Source organism: Amblyomma americanum, chromosome 7 (genome assembly GCF_052857255.1).
Source record: "Amblyomma americanum isolate KBUSLIRL-KWMA chromosome 7, ASM5285725v1, whole genome shotgun sequence".
Classification (NCBI taxonomy): domain Eukaryota; kingdom Metazoa; phylum Arthropoda; class Arachnida; order Ixodida; family Ixodidae; genus Amblyomma; species Amblyomma americanum.
In genome coordinates, this window is record NC_135503.1 from 27,233,370 (window position 1) to 27,258,678 (window position 25,309).

The 25,309-nt window shown below is 44.1% G+C and overlaps 1 protein-coding gene across 1 annotated transcript; it reads right to left on the minus strand.

The window, feature by feature from the left end:
* Positions 1-1,396: 1,396 nt before the first annotated feature.
* LOC144098726 (solute carrier organic anion transporter family member 74D-like) lies at positions 1,397-25,309 on the minus strand. Its single transcript, XM_077631564.1, has 9 exons — positions 24,421-25,309; positions 23,745-23,831; positions 21,189-21,395; positions 12,301-12,465; positions 10,015-10,213; positions 6,358-6,487; positions 4,811-4,995; positions 2,991-3,055; positions 1,397-2,522 (listed from the first exon to the last, which is right to left on the minus strand). Exons 1-9 carry the CDS (start codon positions 25,118-25,120, stop codon positions 2,194-2,196), a joined length of 2,067 nt encoding a protein of 688 aa, XP_077487690.1. The 5' UTR covers positions 25,121-25,309; the 3' UTR covers positions 1,397-2,193.

Consider the following 25,309-nt stretch of genomic DNA (forward strand, 5'->3'; position numbering starts at 1 on the left):
TTATGTTCTATACTATAACATTTTTGCCTACAGTGGAAGGTTCCAAGATTCCATGTGATCTTTTTGGGCTCATGAGACTGTTCAGCCTGTGGAAAAGTCGCATGCTAGATCGCCACGCAGAGCCGCCACGTTAGTCGAAGTCTATGTTCAGAAGGCAGTGTGCTTTGCTGCGAGGGTATATGATGTGCAAGATCGACCTGTGTCTTACTGCATTTACTCGATGCAAGTGTGTGTCCCCGGAATTTTCATGTGCAGGCAGAATGATAGCAGGATGGCGGTGTGACTTTGTTTGACGGGATCGCGGTATGCGGCCTGGTTAAGTAAGGCTAGAAGACTGTCAATATTGTACTTACATACAGTAAAGAAAAGAAAAAGTGCCTCGATGGCTTAGTGGTACAGTGCCCGACTCCAGACGCGAGGGTCCTGGGTTCGATTGCGATTCTTATTTCACCCCAATTTCTTTCATAGCAATTAATATACCGTGCATTCCTTACATTTCATAGTGACGTCTGGGTCATTTTGCGACCTTATAATCACAATTTATCTGATGTTCCAATCAATTTCAATTCCGTGTGACATCACAACCCTGTGGCCCAATGCGGAATTTGGCAGTGACGTCAGCACTGTTCTGTTGTGTGATCGTTGTGGGGCATTTGAATTACCGGCACGTGGACATGTAGTTATGACATCACGACTACCTCCCTCAGTGTTGATTTTCGTCTCAGGACATCAGGGTTTCCTTCGAACGACCGCTATAACGCTATCGGTCGCGTTAGTATGAATAGCTGTATAACAGGAACAAGGACACTAACAAGGGTCGACTCTCATCTTTCCCTTCTGTTGCATTTCATCAAGCACCACTACGGGAATAATGACAGACGACAAAAAAAATTAATGAATGGCCCTTCCGTTCGCCACATAATGCACAGTTCATGAATATTTCCGCTAAAAAAAGCAAGGTTTGCTGCAGCATTGTCCCTTAATTTAGCGATGCTACAGAAATCATTCTGTTTGACTTATTTAATGTACTGCTCAAGCAATAACGAAAGGCCGCAATGTACTCTTGCTTGAACATGCCACAGCCATAAGTGCCCATTCGTGAATATCGCGTATCACTTCAGGTACGATTCCCAATTTCCAATTTATACGTGGCAGCGTAAGGGACCCGTTGTTCAGAAAATCTGGCGTTGGCGCTGCCATCGTGGGCGTGCTTTTGTAGCCGAAAAATCCGGATTGGCCGATAAAGTGGTCGTTACCACAGGCTCCCATAGATGGCACCAGCCACACCAGCGACGCATCGGATCTTTAACGATCGGAGCAACCACGAGCCACGCGCCCAGTCGTGTATTCCTCCTCATACTCACATAAACACGCAGCAGGCAACAACCCACGTTACCAGCGACGCCTCTCAAGCTGCTACGTAGCAGTATCATCGCTGTATCCCCTGACCTTCGAGTTAGGATTCACACACGCTACTGCTAAGCCACGCATGCACGTTCACACGGTTTCGCTAAGGTGGGGCTTTATATGTATGTCGTGTAGTCATTCACACTGTGATTGTGATTGTGAAATGGGAAGTATTGTGCGTCTGCATGAGCAAGAGGAACCGCTGTCGCGTCATACCCTTAAAGGCGAAGCTTAAGTTCCCCTCAAATTTTTTATCTTTTCATGTAAAATTTTACACTCCGCCATTTCAGAGCATATACGTTCTGCAATAGCTGCGTTGTACACCAGATGTCGCAGATTTACTATGCGTACATAGTTGTTTCCAAGGAACAGATTCGCCCTGGAGCAAGCGCAGTAGAATTTAATATCCCCAATCAAGTTTTTCGTAAGCACCAATCAGCCTTTGTACTGAGACGCCAACGTAAGGAAGGAATCCAAGCGAAGACGCCAAATGCTATGGACGCCAATGCTGTGTATGCCCACTTAGCCATCGTACGTGACGACTATGTAGATGCTGCCGTTTCCACAGATTTGAGTTGACTTGCCCGCGATGTTCACATCGCGAGCTGCATTCGTCGCGCATTCACTAAGCGTTACTGGACATGAGCAGACACCGGCGTGAAGTCCTAAAGCACGGAGGACCATAAACAGTCGCCTCAAATGCGCGCGCATTAGCACTCTGCAGTGTTTTTTCGCACTTAAACGCGCGCAGTGCCCGTCCAGGAGGAACCACCTATTCCCTCCCACTCAAGAACTCTTGGGCGCTTTCTTCTCAGCGTCGATGCCGTTTGTACCATTGAGTTCCAATGCGCCATTTCCTGGCTTGGACAGGTCCCCAACTTCGGCGTGATCGTCCGCTTCACCATACATGTCGGTGACCCGCTTGGCGTAGTAGGACATCACGAGCTGACACACCAGCCCGAGGCTCATGAAGATGATCGTGACAGCGTGGAAGGCGACGCGCAGCTTGTCGACGTCGTAGAAGGAGCAGTTGCCTCGGTGCCCTCCACGGTCTTCCCACACGAGGCAGGTGGCGTCGAAGATGGCCGTGTAGATGAGCGGGTAGGGGATGGCTCCTGTGACCAAAAAAGACACTGGATTAGGACAGAGTACAATGGCCTCAAAACTGTAGCTGTGGACGGCAGAGAGTCGGATGGATCTTTTTGATTCTATTCACAGTCGCACGCGTACAGTGTGAGCGTTTAAGTGCTGTACTACCCGTAAAGACATGACATTAAATCGCGACTTCGCCGCCGCAGTGGCTCAGCAGTTTGGTGCTCGGCGGCTGACCCGAAGAACGCGGGTTCGATCCCGGCCGCGGTGGTGAAATGCTAGAGGTCCGCGTATTGTGCGATGCCAGTGCACGTTAAAGAACCCCGGGTGGTCAAAATTTCTAGAACCCACCACTACGACGTCCCTTATAGCCTGGGTCGCTTTGGGACGTTAACCCCTGTAAACCAAACCAAACCAAATCGCGACTTTGTCCTTTCGTATTTGCGCTGCGGTTTAGAAAGAACCCACAGATAAAACACCAGAATGCTTACCGAGGAAGTTAAGGCAACCGGCAAGCATCCCCACTGCTATTCCTTTGTCTGCTGGGTCAACGCACCTACAAAAGATGACAGAAGGAAAAAATGATTCAGCGTGAGAGGCGAAACAAGGCTACGCTCTGATTAAGAATGTTGCGGACTATCAAACTCATTTTTCATCACAATGAAATCAATACGAAATGAAAAAAAAAGAAGTGGTCGTAATCTGCGGGACGCCTAAAAGGATCCGAAGCCACAAGGTTTGGTTTTGGTCTCGGTTGCGTGTATCATAGCATGTTTAAAGCACTACAAATATCAGGTGGGCAGGACCTACGCCCTAACCAAAGCTTGAAATAACAGGGCTGCAACTAGACCTACACTATACGGCCTGGCAGGAAGCCTCATGGCCTGGAGATGTTTGAAAAGTGAAGTATGTACGCTACTTGAATTTGGTTGCACCAATTTGTGTGCATGCATCAAATCCAGCTTTCGCAGGCAAAAATTTTGAAAATTGAATAAATGTAAGACACTGTTACAGAAATATTGAAGGTAACGGTCCATTATTTTGGTATCTATAGCAAAATCTTTCTTTTAAAATGTTTCCAGCGATCGCATCGAATAGTTAGGACTGCCATAGAAAACCAGTGAGGAACGCTTTTGACGATAGACACAACGTGAATAAAAATAAAAATTACCAAACTGCCGTCGGGTGACCTGCGGATATATTGACTGTAACAGTGAAATTTTACATTGAATAAAAAAATTGGATTCATAAATGGTTTCCCGCTCAAAAATGCTTTTGTCCAGAATTCCTCGGTATGAAAATGCATAGTGTCGGCGCATGCTTTAGGCATCTTATTGTCAGGAGTTAATTGGAAGCCATTCGCTAAAGCTTGCATTGCACCCAAGGTTCAGCTTTGGTACGCGTAAATTTACTGGCGTAATTTTTGTTCTCACTAAAAACAGTGCCTATAGTGAGAGGTACATTAAAGAAATGTGATCGCTTTGCTTGCGAAACACGAGAATCACTTTTCGCACTGCCGAAGTTTCCCACTGAACTCTACAATATTATCCCAGGGCCAGGGAGAGATAAATAAATGCTGAAAAAATAAAATTTTTTACTCTAAGGCACGCGCAGAATTTATGACACTCTGTCTGAGCAAATACAACACGACCTTCGACTTAATCGCCCCGTTGCGACAGATATTCGTCGTCTTCGGTAAGCAGTCATTTTCTGCATTCATAGATTCCTGGAAGTCCTCACACCACCCCTGAAGCCGTTGTGCTGCGGTTAGGCTATGCGCCCTCGCCCTGCGATGGCAGGTGCTGCCATCGGTGGGGCTTGTGAGACCCAGATTGCTCTTCCCGATAACTTCTGGCAACCAATCATTAATTGAACTGCCACCTGCACGGTGGCCAGTTTACTCACAATCTGCTGGGCAGTTGCCCACAACCCGGTAAACAGGTGGCAGGCAGCCTGCCACACCAAACTTCGAACAGACACAGAACGGATAAGTGCGAGTAATGACCACAATAAGTGCTAGTGTACTAAATCAAGCCTTATCGAGCAGTCATTATGGCTGGTGGAAAATATACTAACAAATTTCACCAAGTTTTCCTCGATCAGCTATTTCGGATCTGCTGTCACCGACATACCTATCACCAGTAGTATTGTTGGCTGACCTGGGCTAATACTGGCGTCTAGTTTATTTGTAAGTACTGAGCTAAAATGACATCAACCAATGTGTTAGGTAGTGTTAATCCTTATACTATCTAGCTTCGTAGGAATATCACAATTCCTTCGATGAAAGTATACAACGAGCGGTTACGCTTACCTGAGCGTGATGAGTGTCGACCCTACCCTGGAAAGCTGGGATATGAGCTTTCCCAGGCTGACGATCAGTACCAGGATGTACATGTTCTGACACGGGAAGTCACAGAACCCATTGGTGATTTTTGGTAGCAGGACATCTAGTTCATTTGTCGAGTTTCCAAGAATGCAAGAGCACGCCATGGAACCCTGCGAGGCGCGATGAATGATCATTTAAGACACAAGAGATTTGACGAGTGAAGCTTACATGAGCATTGTAGAGAGAACAGAAAGCCAAAGAGGGCGGCTCACCATCGATGATCATCATCATCAAATCGTGCACACTCAACAAAGTAGAATGTCAAAATCGTATCAATACAAAGATTGCAGTTTATTCATGTTCCCTCAGGTGTACTGTTGAATATTATTAGCCGTTAAATTATGACTCCATTGTGCAGTAATCTCGAGGCTGTACACTTATTCTTTCATGTTATATAATAGCAAGAAATGCCTATGCGGAAATGAGCACACGTTTTCAGTAATACCAGGCATTAAATATAGATTAACAGGCCGTGTACTAAAACAGGTCAAGAAGATAACACACGTTCTCAAGGCGTACATGCAGCAATTTCCAGAATCAGCTAGGTCTTCTCAAGACAGCGCTGCGTCATACTTCCAGGCTTGAAAGTGAAATAAATCTATGCTCTTCTCGCCGTTCACTACATTTGTACAGGATGCTTCATGTACAGAAAGTCTCAGTAGTTTAATCAAGGACTTTCCGAGAAATCGCACTTGTCACGTGCAAGAAGCTGGAGAGGTATTCGACTATTTCTAGTTACGAGGCTCGAACTGATCGCAGCCAGTTAAAAACTTCTTTTCGGAGAGGAAGTTATGTCATAGCGATGCGGCCGACAGTCGGTAACTGCGGAAAGATTGACCGGCAACCAAGACTTCTTTGTCACCGTCTGTACTGCCCTCTGCTGACTGCTGTGTAACGCTTTTTGATATTTGGACTTAAAAAAAGGAAAAAAGAGAAAAAAAAACAACCAGCACGAAAGCTTAGATTTGAGCATAAGTATAACTTATAAGTATAACTTATTCACCCGAAATTAATTTAATTTATTCCTTTTTTGATTTCGTGCTTTATGTGCTGTTCACCGAGTGAGAACAGGGTTTAATGTTTTGTTGACAGAATTCTTTTAAAAGTCGATCCGAATCCCACAGTGTCACATTACGTGTCGCATCGAACCAGGCAAATGTTTGCTAACCTTTAAAAAACAAAAACAAAACATACAAAATCGAGGCTTATATTATCTGCAAGAATGTAGGAAGTGTTCGGAAAGCGTGCCTATGTGAATGCGTCCTCTTCAATAGAGTAGCAGGTGCGAGCCATCTTATCCATGACTCCTTGACTCTTGATAGGCGGAATTTTATAAAGGTTACATACGACACTCTGTACATGCTCAGAAAAAAAAAAGCACTTCATTGAAGCTTGTGCTAACCGTCAATAGAGTGTTCATGAGAATTTCATAAAACTCGAGGTGAGTTTTTACAAGAGTAAAATCAACGTACGTTTCCTCGATCGATGCAACCGGCAGCACAGGGAGAGAAGTACGTGGCACGCTCGGTGACATGGCAGATTGGCTGGAAACGGCCGGTGGGACAGGCGCAGTCCTGGTTGCAGGCAGCCCGGAATGATAACCTGCGTGAAAAGGTTTAGTGTGGATGAAGTTGATGTTGCGGATAGCGTCCATCTAAATTTGGGGAGCGAAACAGATTGTTTGACAGTGTAATGGCGGGTTGCATTACGCGGGGGCGGTTTATTCAGTCTGCTTTAACTTTCGCGTTACAGGGAAATGATCCATGACACGGCAATTAAACTATGTGCGTATTAGATGTGGCGAGATCACACCGTTTTTACGAGATTCATTCGAGGCCCATCAGAAACTTAATCATCGCAAGAGCTAGAACTGGGCTACATAGAAAACGCAGCCGCCGCGGTCGGGTTCGAACCCGGGAACTCCGACTACTGATCCGGAGTTCCCGGGTTCGAACCCGACCGCAGCTGCTGCGTTTTTATGGAGGAAAAACGCTAAGGCGCCCGTGTTCTGAGCGATGTCAGTGCACGTTAAAGATCCCCAGGTGGTCGAAATTATTCCGGAGCCCTCCACTACGGCACCTCTTCTTCCTTTCTCCTTTCACTCCCTCCTTTATCCCTTCCCTTACGGCGCGGTTCAGGTGTCCAACGATATATGAGACAGACACTGCGCCATTTCATTTCCCCAAAAACCAATTATTATTATTATTATTATTATTATTATTATTATTATTAATTAGAAAACTCCAGCGGTGAGGCTGAAACTTCCGACATGTGCTAGTACCCGCCGCGGTGGCTCAGTGGTTAGGGCGTTCGACTACTGATCCGGAGTTCCCGGGTTCGAACCCGACCGCGGCGGCTGCGTTTTTATGGAGGAAAAACGCTAAGGCGCCCGTGTGCTGTGCGATGTCAGTGCACGTCAAAGATCCCCAGGTGGTCGAAATTATTCCGGAGCCCTCCACTACGGCACCTCTTCTTCCTTTCTCCTTTCACTCCCTCCTTTATCCCTTCCCTTACGGCGCGGTTCAGGTGTCCAACGATATATGAGACAGATACTGCGCCATTTCCTTTCCCCAAAAACCAATTATTATTATTATTATTATTATTATTATTATTATTATTATTATTATTATTATTAATTAGAAAACTCCAGCGGTGAGGCTGAAACTTCCGACATGTGCTAATACCCGCCGCGGTGGCTCAGTGGTTAGGGCGTTCGACTACTGATCCGGAGTTCCCGGGTTCGAACCCGACCGCGGCGGCTGCGTTTTTATGGAGGAAAAACGCTAAGGCGCCCGTGTGCTGTGCGATGTCAGTGCACGTCAAAGATCCCCAGGTGGTCGAAATTATTCCGGAGCCCTCCACTACGGCACCTCCTTCTTCCTTTCCTCTATCACTCCCTCCCTTATCCCTTCCCTTACGGCGCGGTTCAGGTGTCCAAAGATATATGAGACAGATACTGCGCCATTTCCTTTCCCCAAAAAACCAATTATTATTATTATTATTATTATTATTATTATTATTATTATTATTATTATTATTATTATTATGTGCTAATTTTTCACAGACACATATGGCATAGCTTTTATGAGAACATCTCCACTGAACAAAGCCCAACGATTGGAACCAGGATACACCCTCCTTGACTCACTGGCTGTGGGACTGACTTAAGTAATATTTAAGTACATGTTTTGCCCTGTCTAATTTCGCGTGAGTAACTTCCTGATACCGCGAGCGTAAGTTTTGTCTAATTTGTGAACTTGATATTTTTTCAATGCGACAGCAATGAGGTCGCCGTGTTGCAGTTTTCGGTTTCTCCGTAATGAAATCCTCTGATTGGTCGAGAGAGTTCATGTGACCTTATACCGTCATCGCAACCCACCCATCGTAGAAGGTGGAAACCTGCACAGCGGATTTTGAGCAAACTGCCCACCGTTGTCAAATTCAACGCAGCTACCATCTGTCCACCGTGGCGCTGCGAGTGAGCCTTACGGGAGCTCGAAAAGGGCATCGCGGGCCTCACAGACACCACTGGTGTCTGCTTTAGACGCTCATTGTAGACAGCGTAGTAGACAACCTAAAGATTATTGTACTTTCTTCTGTCGTTAAGAAGAATATGGTTACGAAGGCCATCAAGTTATTTTTCAAGCGTTTACGATATTATAATACCTTTCGAAAATACAGCTGAAATATATTTTGCTGCGTTCCGAACATATGACTGCAGAATGGGAGACACTGAATATCGAGAGAGTTATGAAATCTCTAAAACTGGGAGGAAAATTTTAGCTTCCATTACTGAAATATGTGTTAATATGTTTCGGTTGCATTGTTAGAAGTACTAATAAGTGCTTAATAAAAAGGTTTTACGGACTGTTAAATGCATGCGAATACGGCTGTGCTTTTATTTTCTTTTTACCGCTCCCTAAACAAAAACATGCTCGAACTGAGTCCCATCATTTAGAGAGCTCCTGGACAGAAGAGTAGGAATACATATTTAGCCATGCTGAGTAGATGGCAGCACAAGTTTTAAACGTAGCTGGGAACCAGGTTTCTCCAAAACTAAACCTTCTTTCATAGCTGCTGCGCTTGCAACTTCGCTGTCTAATATATCCCATAAATTTTCCACTGCCGAGTTTCAAAAGGATATGATTCCTAAGTACACTGGTATTCAGGCTCGTGTTTGCGAGTGCTTCGTTAATGTGCGGAAAGCATTTCGCGCTGAAAGTTGTGCTCATTGAACACGCAGTAAACGATACCTTCTGCGGGAACAAATTATCTAGCCTGTCATCTACTGGAATTAAATGCGTTTATATTTCTGCGCATTATAAACCGGGGCGGAACATACCGCCTGTTCACTTACATATGCCTTCGTGCGTAAATATTTGTCTTCGACAAGATGATAGCACCCCACTGTGAGATTTTTTCTTTGCGATGTGCCAATGTTTTTATTTTTTCGTATTTCCATATCCCCTGCCGCCCTTCTGAACTTGAACACTTCTTTTATTTCTGCCAAACCCTGGCATTCACAAGACAACAATGCCCACTTCTGCTGCGGGGCTGCCCGCATCCTTGGAGGTCATAAATACAGCAATGCGGTTCAACACGACATTCAATGCGCTGATCCTAGCATTCATTGAACGTGATAGAGGTGGCATTTTTTTCAGTGTGTGTTCCCTGAAAGTTTTTCATTACGAAACACAGTCTGCGAAAAGCGTGCGCGGCTTCCGTGAATAAGAAGACTTGACTCTTTAAGAGCATATCGGCATCTAACAGTGTGAGACACAGCAAATATTCACATTTATGGTAATAATCACTTCCTGCTTCGATATAACTTCCTGCCATTGTAAGATTTGCCCAGTTTCTCGACATACCTTTGACGCAAGAAAACAAACGTATGTCTAACTTCGAGTCCATTTCATTTTTTTGCAGTGTTTCTCAATTGAAAAACAAGTTTACAAAGAGTTTTTGATGTGCCAAACATACTTTACGGATGTCAGTTTTCAAGAAGAAAGAAAGCCGAAAATACGGTAAAATTGTAATACAGCTCTTTCTCCATTTTTTCGTGAGAAATTTTAGCGCCACTACATGGTAAAAGCCCCGCATATATTTTTTTGGTAATAGTTAGCTTATACCTGCCGTCGCTGCCTATCCCAGTACCAGCCAGTTGCCAGCCAGAGCATCCAAGGAAGATTCCCGCGAAGAGGCCCGCAATGTTGACGAAGTCTGCGAAGGCTCCCAGCAGGCCGATGGTGCGGGCCCGTGGCTTCCACAAGCGAATGATCATTCCGCCAAGGAAGAGGCCGATCATCATAGCCAGCACCTTGGTGGGGCCTGCGTGCGTTTGCTATGACTTAATACTACTACCACTGCAGTTGTTTTGTGACCCGAAAATACGTTCAGGATAGGGACAAACGGATAAACATGTTTGACAAGTTTCAGATTTTACAGAACTCTGTTGCATTGTAACATCTAAATTTAGTGTTAACCACATGCCCCGGCGTTGAGTTCTTTCGTGCCGCCGAAGCCCGGCACTGTGGGCCTTGTACCGTTGGTCCCATTCAGAAAACTGCACTGGAGAAACAAAATTGTTAATACTGCGGAGTATAATCGAATTCTATTCATGCTTCGGACCGCGCCGAAGACGAACTCTACCGCTCTAGATGAAGACTCTGTGATTGGCTATGACACGTAATGGAGAAAATGATAAACAATTGAAACTAAACAATGGAAGTGTGTAACTGAACCGTTCTCGTGATTCAGTGGAGCATGCCGCCAGAACGGGCGATTAGATTACTCTAGCATACCGCGCAAACAGTCGCCAGAGCTACAGTTGGTTTTATCAAGAAAAGCGTGCGACTACTGATGGGCTGCAGTGGATACGGAATGTGTTGTCGGATGTATGCATGGTCTGAAAAGATAAAGCGTCTGCTGTACTTAAACTTCCCGGAAGTGATAGGTTGTGTAGCTAGATATTTCTGCGGCATGACACATTTTTGCCCTGAAAAATTAAGCGTAATTTAGGCCTCTTCGTTAGGCCGTCATCTTAAACATTTATCTTCTCTGGGAACAAAATTTTAGCTGAACGGTGAAAGAAAGCTGCAGGAATCATGTTCGGTACGGCTTCTCCAAAGTTTTGCTACCGAGACAGCTTACCGATGCCGCGGCGACGCTAGAGGTTGAGTTCTCCAGCATCCAGCGATTAACATCCAAATTTACACTAGTCCGATTATTAGCCATGACGCTGGAGTATCGGCATATGACACTGCCTTTTATAGCTCAGTTTTTTTAATTAAACGGCTGGTATCAAGCCTGGTTGAACTCGCGATTTTACTTTCAAGTTCATAGGGTACGGCTTTGATGAAGTCATTACAATAATCGACAAGCTTGCGACATTTTTGGCACGAAGAAGTGAAGAAAAAGTCGCATTTCAAATGACTGATGCCTCAAAAGAATGAATTCACACCAAATTTACACAGAGTTCCTCGATTTCACGAGCCAGATAATCCCTATATTACAATATTTTCTGGGGCACAGTTATTTAGAACTGCTTTGATAAACGTTGCGCTTCTGTTTGTCATGCTGACAATGGGAGGCAAACACCCCAAAATGTTCGAGAGGTGATATTCAAATAGAACTAGCATGGAATCCGCGCAAGGATTTCCTAAGGCCCGTTCCGATGACTGGTAATGGGCGTCATTTATTTTTAGTTCCTGTAACTTAGACTGATGTGTCGCTTCTGACGCTATAGTTCGTATTTCGACGCAGTTTTTGGATTAGGCCTTTTCAATCAATTTATCCACTTAGACTAGCCTTAACACGTAAGGCAAAATTTCGCTCAAGTCGGTCTTCAAGAGCCTCTTTTTGCTAAGAACCACAAGGAAAAGTCCCGCTGAACTGCTACTGTTGACACCTACTGAGAAAGAGTGTTCAGTTCTCGACTTCGAGATTATGAGCAATTGTGGCGCAAGTAAAGGTATCTGTAATCGTATGCAACATGCAAACCATGCGCTTCTGAACCCGTGTGCCTTTCTGATACAAATTGAAATTTCTGCTGACGCGCTCTGTACCATGTTTCGTTATAAGACATTGCTCACGTGATTTCCAAGCTTTATTATGGTAAACTGCTTATAAGGAAAAATCCTGCAACTTACTTGCGTATCTTTTTCCCTATGGTTGCACTAGCCACTTCTTCTCATCCTAGCGAGATCGTCCAGTAAATCTCATTCAATAATTTAAAAAAGAGTGGCCCAATATTTTTCTGGGCAAACAATTTGCCCTTATTTCAGGGAAATGTAGAGTTAAGTCGCTTGAATAATTATTGATAAGTTGATGTGGCGGACGACACTTGTCAGCGCTTCCGCAACAATTCTATACCTCATGGACACGAATATGCGTTTTACGAGTACTATTACACGTACCTGTGAAGAGGCTGGCCTTCGACGCAGAAACTCGGTACTGGTTTTCTACGTACTTCGGGAACATGCTGACGTAGCCACCGATGGCATTGATGATGAAGACAAGTGTCGCCATTTTCCACATCAGGACAGGGTTCTTGGACAACCGCTTCACAGCACTCTTGAAATCTGCATGAAAAGTGGGCGCATTACTCGAATAAATATATCTAGCGAGAAAATGTATTATTCCGGAACACGCAGGGGTCGCCAAGTTTCCAAGGAAACTCTAACAGTGACGAACGACGTGGGCACCTCTCTACACTCAGTAACCGCTGCGCGCAAAAGCCACAGCCTATCGCACCAGCGAGTCCAGCGCCACCCGACCACGCCTCCGATGCCAGGCTTCAACCGCCCTGACTGACAGTCAAAACCGTCTAAAACAAATGCATATCAGACTAAGTCGCCATTTTCCACATCAGGACAGGGTTCTTGGACAACCGCTTCACAGCACTCTTGAAATCTGCATGAAAAGTGGGCACATTACACAAATAAATATATCTACTGAGAAAATGTGTTATTCCGGAACACGCACGGGTCGCCAAGTTTTCATGGAAACTCTAACAGTGACGAAGGACGTGGGCACCTCTGTACACTCAGTAACCGCTGCGCGCAAAAGCCACAGCCTATCGCACCAGCGAATCAAGCGCCACCCGAGCACGCCCCCGATGCCAGGCTTCAACCGCCCTGACTGACAGGCAAAACCATCTAAAACAAATACATATCAGACTAAGTCTTTTGAGATTCTGAGTCAAACTACAGAAGCACGCTGCACATTCCAAGACAAAGAGCGGTTTGCAGTAATCTCCATCTCCTAAACGCTCGTCTGATTATGTCAGCGTATGTACATATCATTGCGTTATATTAAAGGAGAGGAAGAATACCTGTCGTGGCCTATGTGCGTACTGTTATTGAGGCTGGAAGTGTATACGAAGAAGAAAACGAAGTGTTCTGGTGTTCAGGTTAGGAGGATGACTAGTGCCTATCTTTCACAAATACGTCCATACCACTGATTCACCGCCAGCACATCTACAGCGTCCCTTCTACTTATCACATAGATTACATAATAACTACAGCTATGCCCGGATTTATGGCAACACACATGATTTCCACTTCTCGTCACTCCCGCGTGCATCCCTCTCTGGAACGACCTTCCGGATTGCATCATCCTGCAGGGTAATCATGACACCTTTCGCAAACATCTACTCAAGCACTTCATTGATAACGCTTAGCACGTCAATTTTATACTCAAGATGCATATAACTTCGTTTTCAGCTGCTTGAGACTATTGCCTCTTTGGTTCTGTTGATGCGCGGCTTTCCTCATGTATGCCTGATACACTCTTTTCCTTTTGTATAACTTTTTGTGCATTTCCCTTATATTTTTGTTACATGACGCATAGTTGTGTTTAACTGTTGTCTCTTTTTGTGAATTGCGATATCGTATCTGAACTCACCTGTTTTTTTGTGTTTTGCTGTACTTTACTATTTTTTTCTGATTTCTAACCTATTTTGCACAAACTTCTGTATTTGACCCCCCTTACACATTGCCTCTCCGGAGGCCTGTAAGGTATCTGTAAATAAATAAATAAATAAATAAATAAATAAATAATGGTCATCTCGTCAAGTCCTCTCCCCCCCCCAACACACACACGCGTAATGGTGGTTACGTAATGAATGCATATTCGTGCGCTGCCCACTAGCGCTTTTCGCGTAAGTTATAAAGAGATGAACTAAGCCAAGACAACGAGAGGCACTGCGGAACTCGGTCATACCACAATAGTTAACGGTGGACAATATTCTCAAGGAAGTTGGCAGTGTGGTGAAGAGGGGTCCATTGTATGCTGTGCAACTCAAGCCGATGTTCTCAGCGTGTCCCATAGCCTCGCTTCTAAAATGTCCGAGCAAGAGAGCAGCGCATGGGTCTCGAAGGTTAGATGCCGTTTCCTCTGCCCCTCGCAACCTCGCCTCACAAGTAGACCTCAGCTTATGCAACACAAAGCTTTGCCTCTGGGATGTGAGCCTCCGAGGTTGCTCACACTTAAGACCGGTGAGTTTGCGCACACTTGCTGCCCAAGATTACCGACTAAAGGCAAGGCAAATGTGGTCATGAGAGAGTGCCCAAACGAGTTGGTGCCTTTCTAACCTACATGAAGAAGAGAAAAAAAAATGTCATCCCGCGATGTACAAATATGTGTCCAGTACGCAAACACTCTTTAAGCAGCGCGAAACACAGGGCGTAGTGGAAGAAACAAGAGACGGCACGAGCGCCCTGTGTTTCGAGACGTCTTGTGTTTCGCGCTGCTTAAAGGGACACTGAAGAAAAATTGAAGTTGGCTTGTATCGATATAATAGCAGCTCCTGATCACAAAAACGCCACTCTTACTGAAAACGAAACTCTTGTAATGTAGAAAATAGCAGGAAACAAAATACAGGTGTCGCCGCCACAGGCCAAACTCGCAAGTACAAGCGTGATGACTTCCTAGGACAAGAGGCGCCACCTTGGAGGTATTTTCCTTACCTCACGGAAGCCCCGAATCTCTGAGGCTGGCAAAGGAAGGTTGCGCACCGCACCGCTAGCCGTCAGAAATCACGGAGTCTGCGTTTACGTCACGTATTACGTCACTCCGTTCTGAGACGTCATAAGAGTTGCCGTGGCGTCATAAGAGTTCCCTGAGTTTGAATCAGAGCGGCGGGAAAAACTTTTTCATCTTCTAATCCAAATTTCTTTGAAATAAATGCATCTTTCGCGCCCGGACAAGCGGCAACAAAGCCATGGAATGCCGAACTATCAGATTTTTCTAACACAAAAAAAATGATAGAGTTCTCCTCAGTGTCCCTTTAAAGATGAATCCATTCCAACTTGCCCAGTTTTCTGTTCTCGTTAAACACAAACACTGCACACACGAGCACGCGTGCTCGCGAAAATGTAGGGAGAAAGAGAGGCGCCTTTCGCTGAAGAAGTCCAAGTCATGGACAAGAAAAGTTATATTTGAGGCGGAAAAGAATTTACGGAGCTATGAGGATGGCTACTAAGCCGTAAAATGTTCTCGCTGCTATGTGGTCAACACAACGCCGTACTTTTGTACGCAACACAGATAAAACTTTGCTCGAGTGAGACAAGAAGCAGGCGGAAAGCAACAAACCACTACCCACAGGATCTAAATATCGCACTGTAGAGATTTCTGGCTGTTTCTGTTCATAAACGTCAGATAGGTTGTTCGAGGTGCTGGTTTCAAACCGCCAGAACTATGACCGAAGTAACGAGTCTATTTAGACGGTGTGGTCGGGAAATGACTGCATTTGAAGAAACGCTTATTCACCAAGAAAATAAAGTCTATTCATTCGTATTGCGAGAAACTCAATTCACGGTCTTTCCGGAAAGCGCACAATCCGAAAATTGTGCCGGGTGGCCAGCAGCAGCTCTCTAGAGTGTGGCGTATCACTTCAAGTGCTCTGCGCTCTCGGAGCGCACTTGTGGAAGCTATCAGTCTTTGAGATTGCGGCACAGACCACCTGAAAAGAACACGAAATCTGTCGGAAGCGCAAAACCACCGAAGACCGGACTCCAACTGAAGACGTCTCTGCAAATATTTGTTCCCCGGAAAAGAACATCCGTGTGAAACTCAGTTGTGCTGCGATCAGCGCAGCTTGCGAAAGAAATGAGGGTGTCTTCAGACAAGAACAATAATCGAGGTCCCATGATCATTTTTTGTTTAAAATCAAATTTTTTATGCGATGAGCAAATGTGTCGATACAAGGGAATAATATTTAGGCTTGCAACAAACACTGCAGTTATTTTTTAAGTCATGTATCACACGAAGTGCAAAAAGTCGCTTTTGCGATTTCGCAATACCGCTAGTTCCGATGAACGAAGAAAGTTAGATAAAAAATTTTAACCTGAATATTTTTCAATTACTGTATAGAAACTTTTCTCTTGCAAACAGCGCGAAAACATTTTTGACCCCTGTAACTTTGCAGCAAACAAATCGAAAAGATTGCTGAAAAGGTGACACGTGTCAATAAGGGCAGAGTTTAGGACATTAATGGGACAACAAAATTGAAAACTTCAAGCTGAATATTCTTTTCGTACTTCTCACGTTTTTATTATTGTCGGACAAAAGTCATTTTTCATTCAACAGTTCAAGTCACCTGGAATTCCGGAACTGAGAAAAAAGCAAATTTTTAAGGAGATATTAAAAGACACCCACCGATTGTCTTTAAAATTCATCTCAAAAGCTTTTATTACCAGTAATTTCTAGATCAACAAGAAAGTATTGAGTACTGCATGATTCTGTTTTAAACAATAAAAATTTAAGCTTAACAAAGGCCGCATTTCGTTCAGTTACCTTTACTGAATATTGCCCGTTGAAAAGAGCAATGGTCATGAATTTAACTTCGAACTGAGCGCATGTGGTTGCGTTTTAGTTAGTACAGTGGCAAAATCTTAGAATATACCTTGGAAGCATTTGTTTGTTTGTGTGTTTTTTTAATAAGTCAAAGCAAGAATACGTTTGCCTGTTCGCGTTGTTTCTATACGTCTGGCAAATTGGAGTAAGAATTTTGACGTCCTTCAAAAATATTGCACGGTAATTTGACTTAGAATCGGAGTTTAAAATGCTTAGCTCGAACTTTCACACCACTGAGATCAACTATAGCTCCTTTAATTGAATTTAAAAGAAGGGTGTGCGAATTGGTATAGTTCTGATTTGTGCTCCTGGCCAGGAAAGCCAGAAAAGCCTCTTTGCCCTGAAAACAAGAAGATTCTGTGTATACGTCGGTTAGCTAGCGCCGCCTACGCTTTCGTTACGGGCAAGCGTTGCAAAAAAAAAAAAACTGAATTTTGTAGTCATGACGAAAACCTAACGGCAATTCTGGCGTCGAATGAGATCGTTAAATAGCCGAGATTGCTTTATTTCTATTAACATCACTTTTAAGGATGGTCACCTAATCTGTCTATACAAGTACACAAGATCTATTCCAGGATTTATGCTTGAATAAAGAGAGAGCTATAAGTAGAAAATTTAGTTTCGCACTTTTGCTTTGTGGCTCATTGTGGCTCAGTGGTTAGGGCGCTCGGCTACTGATCCGAAGTTCCCGAGTTCGTACGCGACCGCGGCGGCTGCGTTTTTATGGAGGCAAAACGCTAAGGCGCCCGTGTGCTGTGCGATGTCAGTGCACGTTAAAGATCCCCAGGAGGTCGAAATTATTCCGGAGCCCTCCACTACGGCACCCGTTTCTTCCTTTCTTCTTTCACTCCCTCCTTTATCCCTTCCCTTACGGCGTGGTTCAGTTGTCCAACGATATATGAGTCAGATACTGCGTCATTTCCTTTCCTCAAAAAACCAATTATTATTATTATTATTATTATTATTATTATTATTATTATTATTATTATTATTATTATTATTATTATTATTATTATTATTATTATTATTATTATTATTATTATTATTATTATTGCCTTCTCTAGTACTGCACAGTTTTGTTTCCAAATGAACTCAAGACGTACAATTGGCAGAAATGTGTTTCCACCTAAAAAAAAAAAAAACTGGACATAGAGAATCGCCATTACTTCCGACAAAATGACAGACAAGATCGCCTGTAACAAGGTGCAACATGTATGTAAGAAACTTGTAATTAATGAAAATAAAAATTGGTTTCTGAGGAAAGGAAATGGCGCAGTAACTGTCTCACTTATCTCGGTGGGCACCCGAACCGCGCAGTAAGGGAAGGGATAAAAGAGAGAGTGAAAGAAGAAAGGAAGAAAGAGGTGCCGTAGTGGAGGCCTTCGGAATAATTTAGACCGCCTGGGGATCTTTGACGTCCACTGACATCTCACAGCACGCGGGCACTTTTTGCATTTCGCCTCCATCGAAACGCGACCACTGCGGTCGGGTTCGAACCCGTGTACTCCGCAAAAATTAGTTTCATGAGGAATACCAAACAACAAAAGCGACGTTTCCCGCCACAAGGCACAGCAAAAGTGCGTGCAACGGCGATTATGGGCTAGGTAACAAACGCTACACACCTTGATCTCGATTGGAAATGAGCGCATAGAAAGAACCAGTGGCTTCGTAGGTGTACTTAAAGGAAAACTGGATGATATTACCACTCAGGACTTTCGGAATAGTCAGCTTACTCACATTTAGTATAGGATGGAAAAGGGCAGAAAAAGTACATGACAACCGCATGCATCTAATGAGGGGATGTTGAATCAGTTTAGGCAATGCTAAGGGGGCCTATACTATTGTTCTATACTAATTTACGGTCTTGTGCGGGGGCACCGCATGTGGGGATAGCGACATGAACTGTTCCCCTTTATTTGGTATTGCAGTTAACAGAAACGCAGTCTTGCGCCTGAAAAAGCTTTTATTTGGAGACGTTCGCGCTTCGTCTAAGACATCGAATGTCCTGCTAATGTCCAATTCCAATGGCGATTTCCTGTGTACAGAAATTCCATGAAGTGTTAACTTAACCTGCTCCGTCTTCTACCTCAGCCTAAATTAAACGATCAGTTAAAAGAGCCTTTTCACATCAAGGTACTGATATTTACATTCGAAAAAGTCGCCCGTTTTAAAACATATAAGTAATAATTTGAATGAACATTCAGCGGTCGTATAAAATTCATTAAAAGACAATAATTAAATAAATACATTCACTGAACAATACTCACTGTAGCTGAACAATAAAATAACAGTAGAGCAGTCATGCCAGTATGCTAACTAAAACTGAACAACATGTGGTCAGTTCTAAGCCGAATTAGTGTACGTTACTCTTTTTAATGGGCAATATCCAGTACTGGTAATTGAATGAATATGGCCTGCGTTAAACCTTTATTTTATAGTTTAATACAGTATAATGCAACAGTTTTTTATCTGCAACTGCTAATTACTAAACGTTCTTTCAGGGAAATTTTACAGAAAATCAGAGGTTTTTTTTTTTTTAATCTCAAACTGCGTCTTTTTCATTTGTCGAATTCAAGATGATTTCAACGCCGGATTTAAGATCGTCTGACCGAACTACAAGTGCAAATTTTGTTCGACGGCGCAAAAAAAGGACAGATCAATACTGAGAAAAAAATTTAAACCTCAATCCTAAAAATTTTCCTTATTAGAATGCTTGACTTTTTCAAAAATGCTTGCAATTTTTTCGGTGCGAAATTATAGGAGCTAAAAAATGTTTTTGCACTGCTTCCAACATAAAAGTTTGCATACAATTACTGAAAAAATATTCAGGTTCCACGAAATTTTATTTCAGTTGCTGCCGGGACCCAAGCTAGCGATTTTGCCAAATCGTAAAAGCGACGTTTTTATCTCGTGTCATATACAATTTCCTTCCCCCAAAAAGTGCGGCCTTTCACCCAAAACTAAGTACCATTCCCTTGGTGGACATACTCTTCTATCAAATGTAGAAGTTTCAGTGAAAACAAAGATCCAAGAGGCCTCGGCTACCACCCTTACCTGACCACAACCGTAGATAATGAAAGCTGTGCTATTTCTTTATTTTTATAATATTGATTCCGGATTCTCAGTATGGAGCTCAGCCAGGACAGAACTATCGCAGCGTACACACTAAACAAATTCTCACCCTTAAGGGCGCAAATCAGCTGTCCCCGGATGAACACCCTTTTGGGTGCTAAAAAGGGTGCAGAGATCAGCACCCTTCAGGAAGGGTGCACAGCATGAAAGTTTAGAGGGTGTGCATCAATCCAAGGCTTTTGCTTCATGGGTGGATCAGTGTGGAGCACCCTTCCAACATGCATTCGTAGAGGTGTTACGGAAAAATAGTACCCTTTAATGAGGGCGCAACCATTACATCCTCTAAAGTATCATTAAGTGCACCCTTCCTTAAGGGTTCTGATCGCTGCACCCTTTTTTGGCACTGAACAATTGGAAAAGGGTGTTCGTCTGGGGACAGCTGATTTACACCCTAAAGGGTGAGAAATTGTTTAGTGTGTAGGACGTTATAGACTGTAGGATAAGCAGTATTTAGGAGGGTATGGTCCCAGCGACATTGAGAGGACCGTCATTGTCAATTTTTTGACCCGAGGGAGGAAAAACTTAGCTTTCTTTCTTTTTTAGCGACCTCATTAAGCAGATAGAGGCATCTAGACGGGGTTCGCAATGCCTGTCAGTAGAAAATGAAGCCTTGAACAGGCACCTCATGTCCTTTCGTTTGGTGACTGTAGTCAATGAACTCAGTTTACTAATTTAAAATTGGCTATCGAGGAGCACATATGCAGCCGCGTCGCACCGTCAACTAGCTGTTGGAACGGCAGGCCGCCTAATCTGGGCGCGTTGTAGAAGTGGCTTCACCGATAGTTCATCTGATCGGGTCACACGTATGAATTTATTGACTCAGCGCGGTGGCTTAGTGACTGTCGCGTTCGGCTGTTGGTCCCAAGGTCGTGATATTGGGTCCCTGCCGCGGCGGCCGCATTTCTATGGAGGCGAAATGCCCGTGTGTTGCGAGATGTTGTAGATCGTGTTCAACAACCTCAGGTGGTTAAAGTAAATTCGGATCCCTATAATACGGCGTCTCTCCTAACTCATGCGTAGCTCTCAGACATTGAACCCGACATACCTTACCATTCCACAGCATACCACACCGCAGCTATTTACTGTCCGGAGTGGTAGTACAATAAATACTACAGCTAACTGTAAAGCATTGTTTTTAAGTTTTCTGCACTATTAATTAATTATTTTATTTTAGGCTGGAATACTGCGGGAATATTTTCATCCTCAAACCTGTCACGTTTCGTGGCAGAAACTGTTGATGTGCCGTTTACCTTTTAGTGAAGTACCCATGCTTGCAGGCATAATTAAGCCCCGTAAGTTTGAGAAAGCTCCTCACCTTTTGCGTCCCTGGCGATCTTCTCGCGAAGCGACTTCGGTTCGGTATTTTTCGTCTCAGGTCGAGTATACACGGAGCTCCTGCGGATGTGCTTCGGGAACAGCGACATGGGCAGCGACATCAGTGCCATGGCGCCGCCCCAGATGACGAAGCCCAGCCACCAGGCGCCGATCCAGTTCGGGTGCGTCCGCTTTATGCCCGGGTCCTCTGTTGCACGCACATGCGAGAGGACATTTTATATTAGAGGGCAGCGAAAAAATATGGAGGCGGTCACAGGACTTTTTGAGTTTGGGGGATATATTTATAAAGCGGGTTAAACGAGGCGGAAGGTTTGGGGAGTGGAATAATCTTCATTTGTGACAGCGCGACAAAAGCGGGGTCAAGAACAGAAAAATAGACACGAGTGCTGACTTTCAATTTATTTATTTGTCTATTTTGACTATTGATTGACTGATTAACTGATTGATTTAACAATCGATTGATTGATTGATTGATTGATTGATTGATTGATTGATTGATTGAAACACGTCCTTTGGGCATTAAAATGAAAACTCAGCCCTTTTTTCCGGTTTCATAAGTAATTTTTACTTTTCAGTATTTTACTTTGATTGATCCTCGTCGTTTTTACTATGCATTGTTGCCAATGAAGGAAATATTCCAAATTCCAACGATTATGCTGCCCACATCAAATACCACAGCGCCGCGAAATTCAGAACTGCCGTCAGCCATTCACGGGCTGAACTCAAGAAGCTGCTCACGCACGTGCGACGCGCGACTAGTCAGCTCATTCGGCATGGTGTCACTCGCTATTGCGATTGGCTAGAGCGCAGGCACCAGAAAGTCAAGGAGCTTGTTCTTTCCTGGAAGCAATTTTGCGAACTGGCGTGCTCATTAGCTGAAGCAAGGCGTGTCATGCACATCACAGTGTTTCACTGAAGCACGCACCCTTAAAAAGCCAATGCTTTGTAAACATACTACGTTTCGAGATTTTTTACGCTTTTAATATAAGCGTGATGATTTTCAACGAGTAAAGATCACGTTTTCTGAACGGCACAGCTTCCAAATTTTGTTTTTTATGTAACTTTTTTTCGGAGCGCCTTATCTACATTTCTTGCGCATTTCCTTCCCTCTAGTTGTGTTGCTCTCTGATCGCAATATGCCTGTCCTATTGTATATTTCGCAAATCACATTGAATCTTACCAAAACGTCTCTGTTAGAAAATATATGTGTCAGAGTTGAGTGGCTGTATATTGTTTATATCCGATTTCTTTCAATGCTCTGCATATTTGAATTTGATTTTTTTTTTCCATTTCATTGACCTATCCCACTTATGTTTGCGGTAATAACTGCGATACCACTGCCTACCCGCTCACGTCTGTAACAATGGCGCGGTTTCCGCGAAGCCAACTATTTCGTTCAATTTTTTTTAGTGTTTCCAGCATCCAGAAATGGTAATGAAACAAACAACTTGAACTTTAAGTATTACCGAGAAAATACTGTAGTGAAAGGGTATAAACTTCCGAGGAGTCATCAAAGACATCGCGGGAACGTCTTTTGGGAAGTACACAGCAGCTGCCGTTAATAATTACGAGGTACATACGCAACCTCACTGGCACTACTGTGATGACGAGTGCCTCCGAGCCTCTTGATAACGAACTGATACAGATTCGGCACCCGCTTTCTATGCCTAGGCAAAAACAGCGGGCCACCCTCACTGTTATAACGCGTTAGGCGCAAGAGCACAATACCCGACCGTTTCGAGCTTCTCCTGTCAAGGCTCGCTCAGGTATCGTGGTAGACCTTGCCTCTGTATATTTATAACTAAATTATTTTGTAATGCCGGGCGTTTTTGATTCAGAAAAATACTTCTCTTTCTGTTAATATTTTTAACAACAGTACCGCTTTTAAATTATCAATACGCGCCGAAGGACGTCCTGAACTATGTCCCAATCATCCTTCCTCCCACAGAAAGTTGATTTAGCGAAACTTGCTGCAAGAGTTACTGTTGTTCAAAACTGCTTCGGACATCTCTACCGGTGTGGCATCACGGTGCGAGCGTAATATATAACACATGCCCGAATAATTGAACGCGCCGCAGGTATGAGGACTTTATATTCTCAAGCATACCTACAGCTCCTGAAAGTGTTAAGGGGAAGACAGTGGGGCCACTGCAGCAAAGTAAACAGAAGGAGCAATACAAAATACAGATTATTACTATTATTCCTGATAACAATGGGACTCCACTGCACTGCGAGGATTGTGAAATTTTGGAATCATCTCAATTGGATCGACTGATCTCTGAAATATATTGCCTTTTTACGCCCTGTCGATGACCCACAGAAAAACAGAAAAATGTTCAAGTAGAAGTTTCTTTCCTGAGCTTGAGAGCCACTGGTAACTATTCTTTCTTTTTTCTGAAGAAAATAATTTCAACGTGTTATACCGCATTACGTGTTGCATTACCGCTTCATTTAAGCAGAAAAGCATCAACTTTTTTTTAAGTATGAAAAGCGAGACGGTGTAGAAGAGAGATTGTGATTCCCTTGTTTTGCTTACCGAACGGTGACTCGTAGATGCTTAGGCAAACCGATGCCGAAACGTACCCCAACATGGGTCCGACGAGGCGCAGAGACATGATTAAACCTGCACATAACAAACAGAAACCTCTTTAGAAATTATTGCAACGAAGATAATAAACAAAATCTTTATAAGAATCGAAGATTTTTTTTTTTGTTCGGCACCGATGACACACAATTAGAAATTTGTTCTTGCAATCACAATGACTAATTGCCACTTCAGCGAAAATTCCTTACGAGCTACCTGGTTACTAGCACCAATACCTCAGCTTTCTCCTTGAAGTTCCAAGCGAACCTAAGCCAGCTCTTGGGCTTGGAGGAAGAGTATATGTAGCGTGAACGTTGAAAAGTTTAGTGTTGTATATCGAACTTACTTTTTGCTGAACTTGTCTTCATTAAAATGATTAAGTTACTCTACCATAAAGTAGTCAGTCTCCACGGACACGACGCTCCATTTAAACCGTCGTTAGTTAACTTTGTTGGCCAAATCTTATGAGACACTAATAACGCAGAAGGTTGCGCCAATAGGTGGAGCGTATGAAATTATTATCAATCCATAGCTTGCTCAGCACACCCAGACCGCGCCTACGCTATGCCACAAGTTGTGACTTGGAAAGAGCAAAAGACAAGAGAGGAAATAAGGCTCTCTGACTTACTGAAGTACACCGGAGAGTTCTTCTTCTTCACGTTGTCGTCCGTGTACGTTGCTCCAGCTATGTAGAACGCCGTGCCGCCGATACCGTTGAGGAAGTTAGCCAGAAACAGAAGAAACACTGCCACGATGGCCGTCGGTGCTGGCGCCTCGTCACTGACAACTCCGGGACCATCGCTGTCGTTGTTTTCTACCTTTGTGCAGAACTTCAGCTGACTCGCCATGCTCAGCGACACGGCTTGTGTCTTAGTGTCGGACGTAGACCCACCGTGGTTTATAAATCCCGGCCCGTAGATGAGGTACGGCAACACGCTGCAGAAGCATCCCAGGACAGAGATCCAAACTCCAAAAGAGATGATCTTGGGCCGGCTGATCTTTGTGGCATAGTAACCGATCAGCAAGCTGGCGAAGAGCGCGCTGATGTTGTCCGCGATGAGAATGATGCCAAAGGTTTTTCCAGTCAGACCGAACTTCCTCTCAATTGTGGAAATGCACCCGTTCAGGTAGGCTTTCAGCGCTCCTTGAAAGATGCCGAACAGGGTGTAGAACAGGAGAAAGTAGTAAGCCTTGGCGAATCGCTGCAGCCAGGGCGGCCTGTATCCTAAGATTCCGCACATAAAATCCGGGTCAGTCTCCCTTTCATATGCATCGTCTACGGGTTCCTTCGTCGGAACGGCTTCGAACTTGGGCTCCTTGGAAGACATGACCTTCTAGCCAGCCTGTCCACCGCAAACTGAACACGGTGGCCGCTCGTCGAACACTGCGGAGTGATGGTCGCAGACCCAGAGTACGAGGCTGGAGAGTCCTTCTTGGAGGCTCCAAGGCGCAGTCTGGTGGTGGATATTGGCAGCGTCGCACCAGTAGTCCCGCAGCAGATCTGTGACTAGGTGGCT

What these genes read in the sequence shown, in the direction of transcription:
- LOC144098726 (XM_077631564.1), bottom strand. Translation starts at nt 25,120, where the DNA reads ATGTCTTCCAAGGAGCCCAAGTTCGAAGCCGTTCCGACGAAGGAACCC. An exon ending in GATCGCCAGGGACGCAAAAG is followed by an intron (nt 12,466 to 21,188) that starts GTGAGGAGCTTT and finishes CTTTTCATGCAG; the next exon opens with ATTTCAAGAGTGCTGTGAAG. An exon ending in GAAGGCCAGCCTCTTCACAG is followed by an intron (nt 10,214 to 12,300) that starts GTACGTGTAATA and finishes AAACGCACGCAG; the next exon opens with GCCCCACCAAGGTGCTGGCT.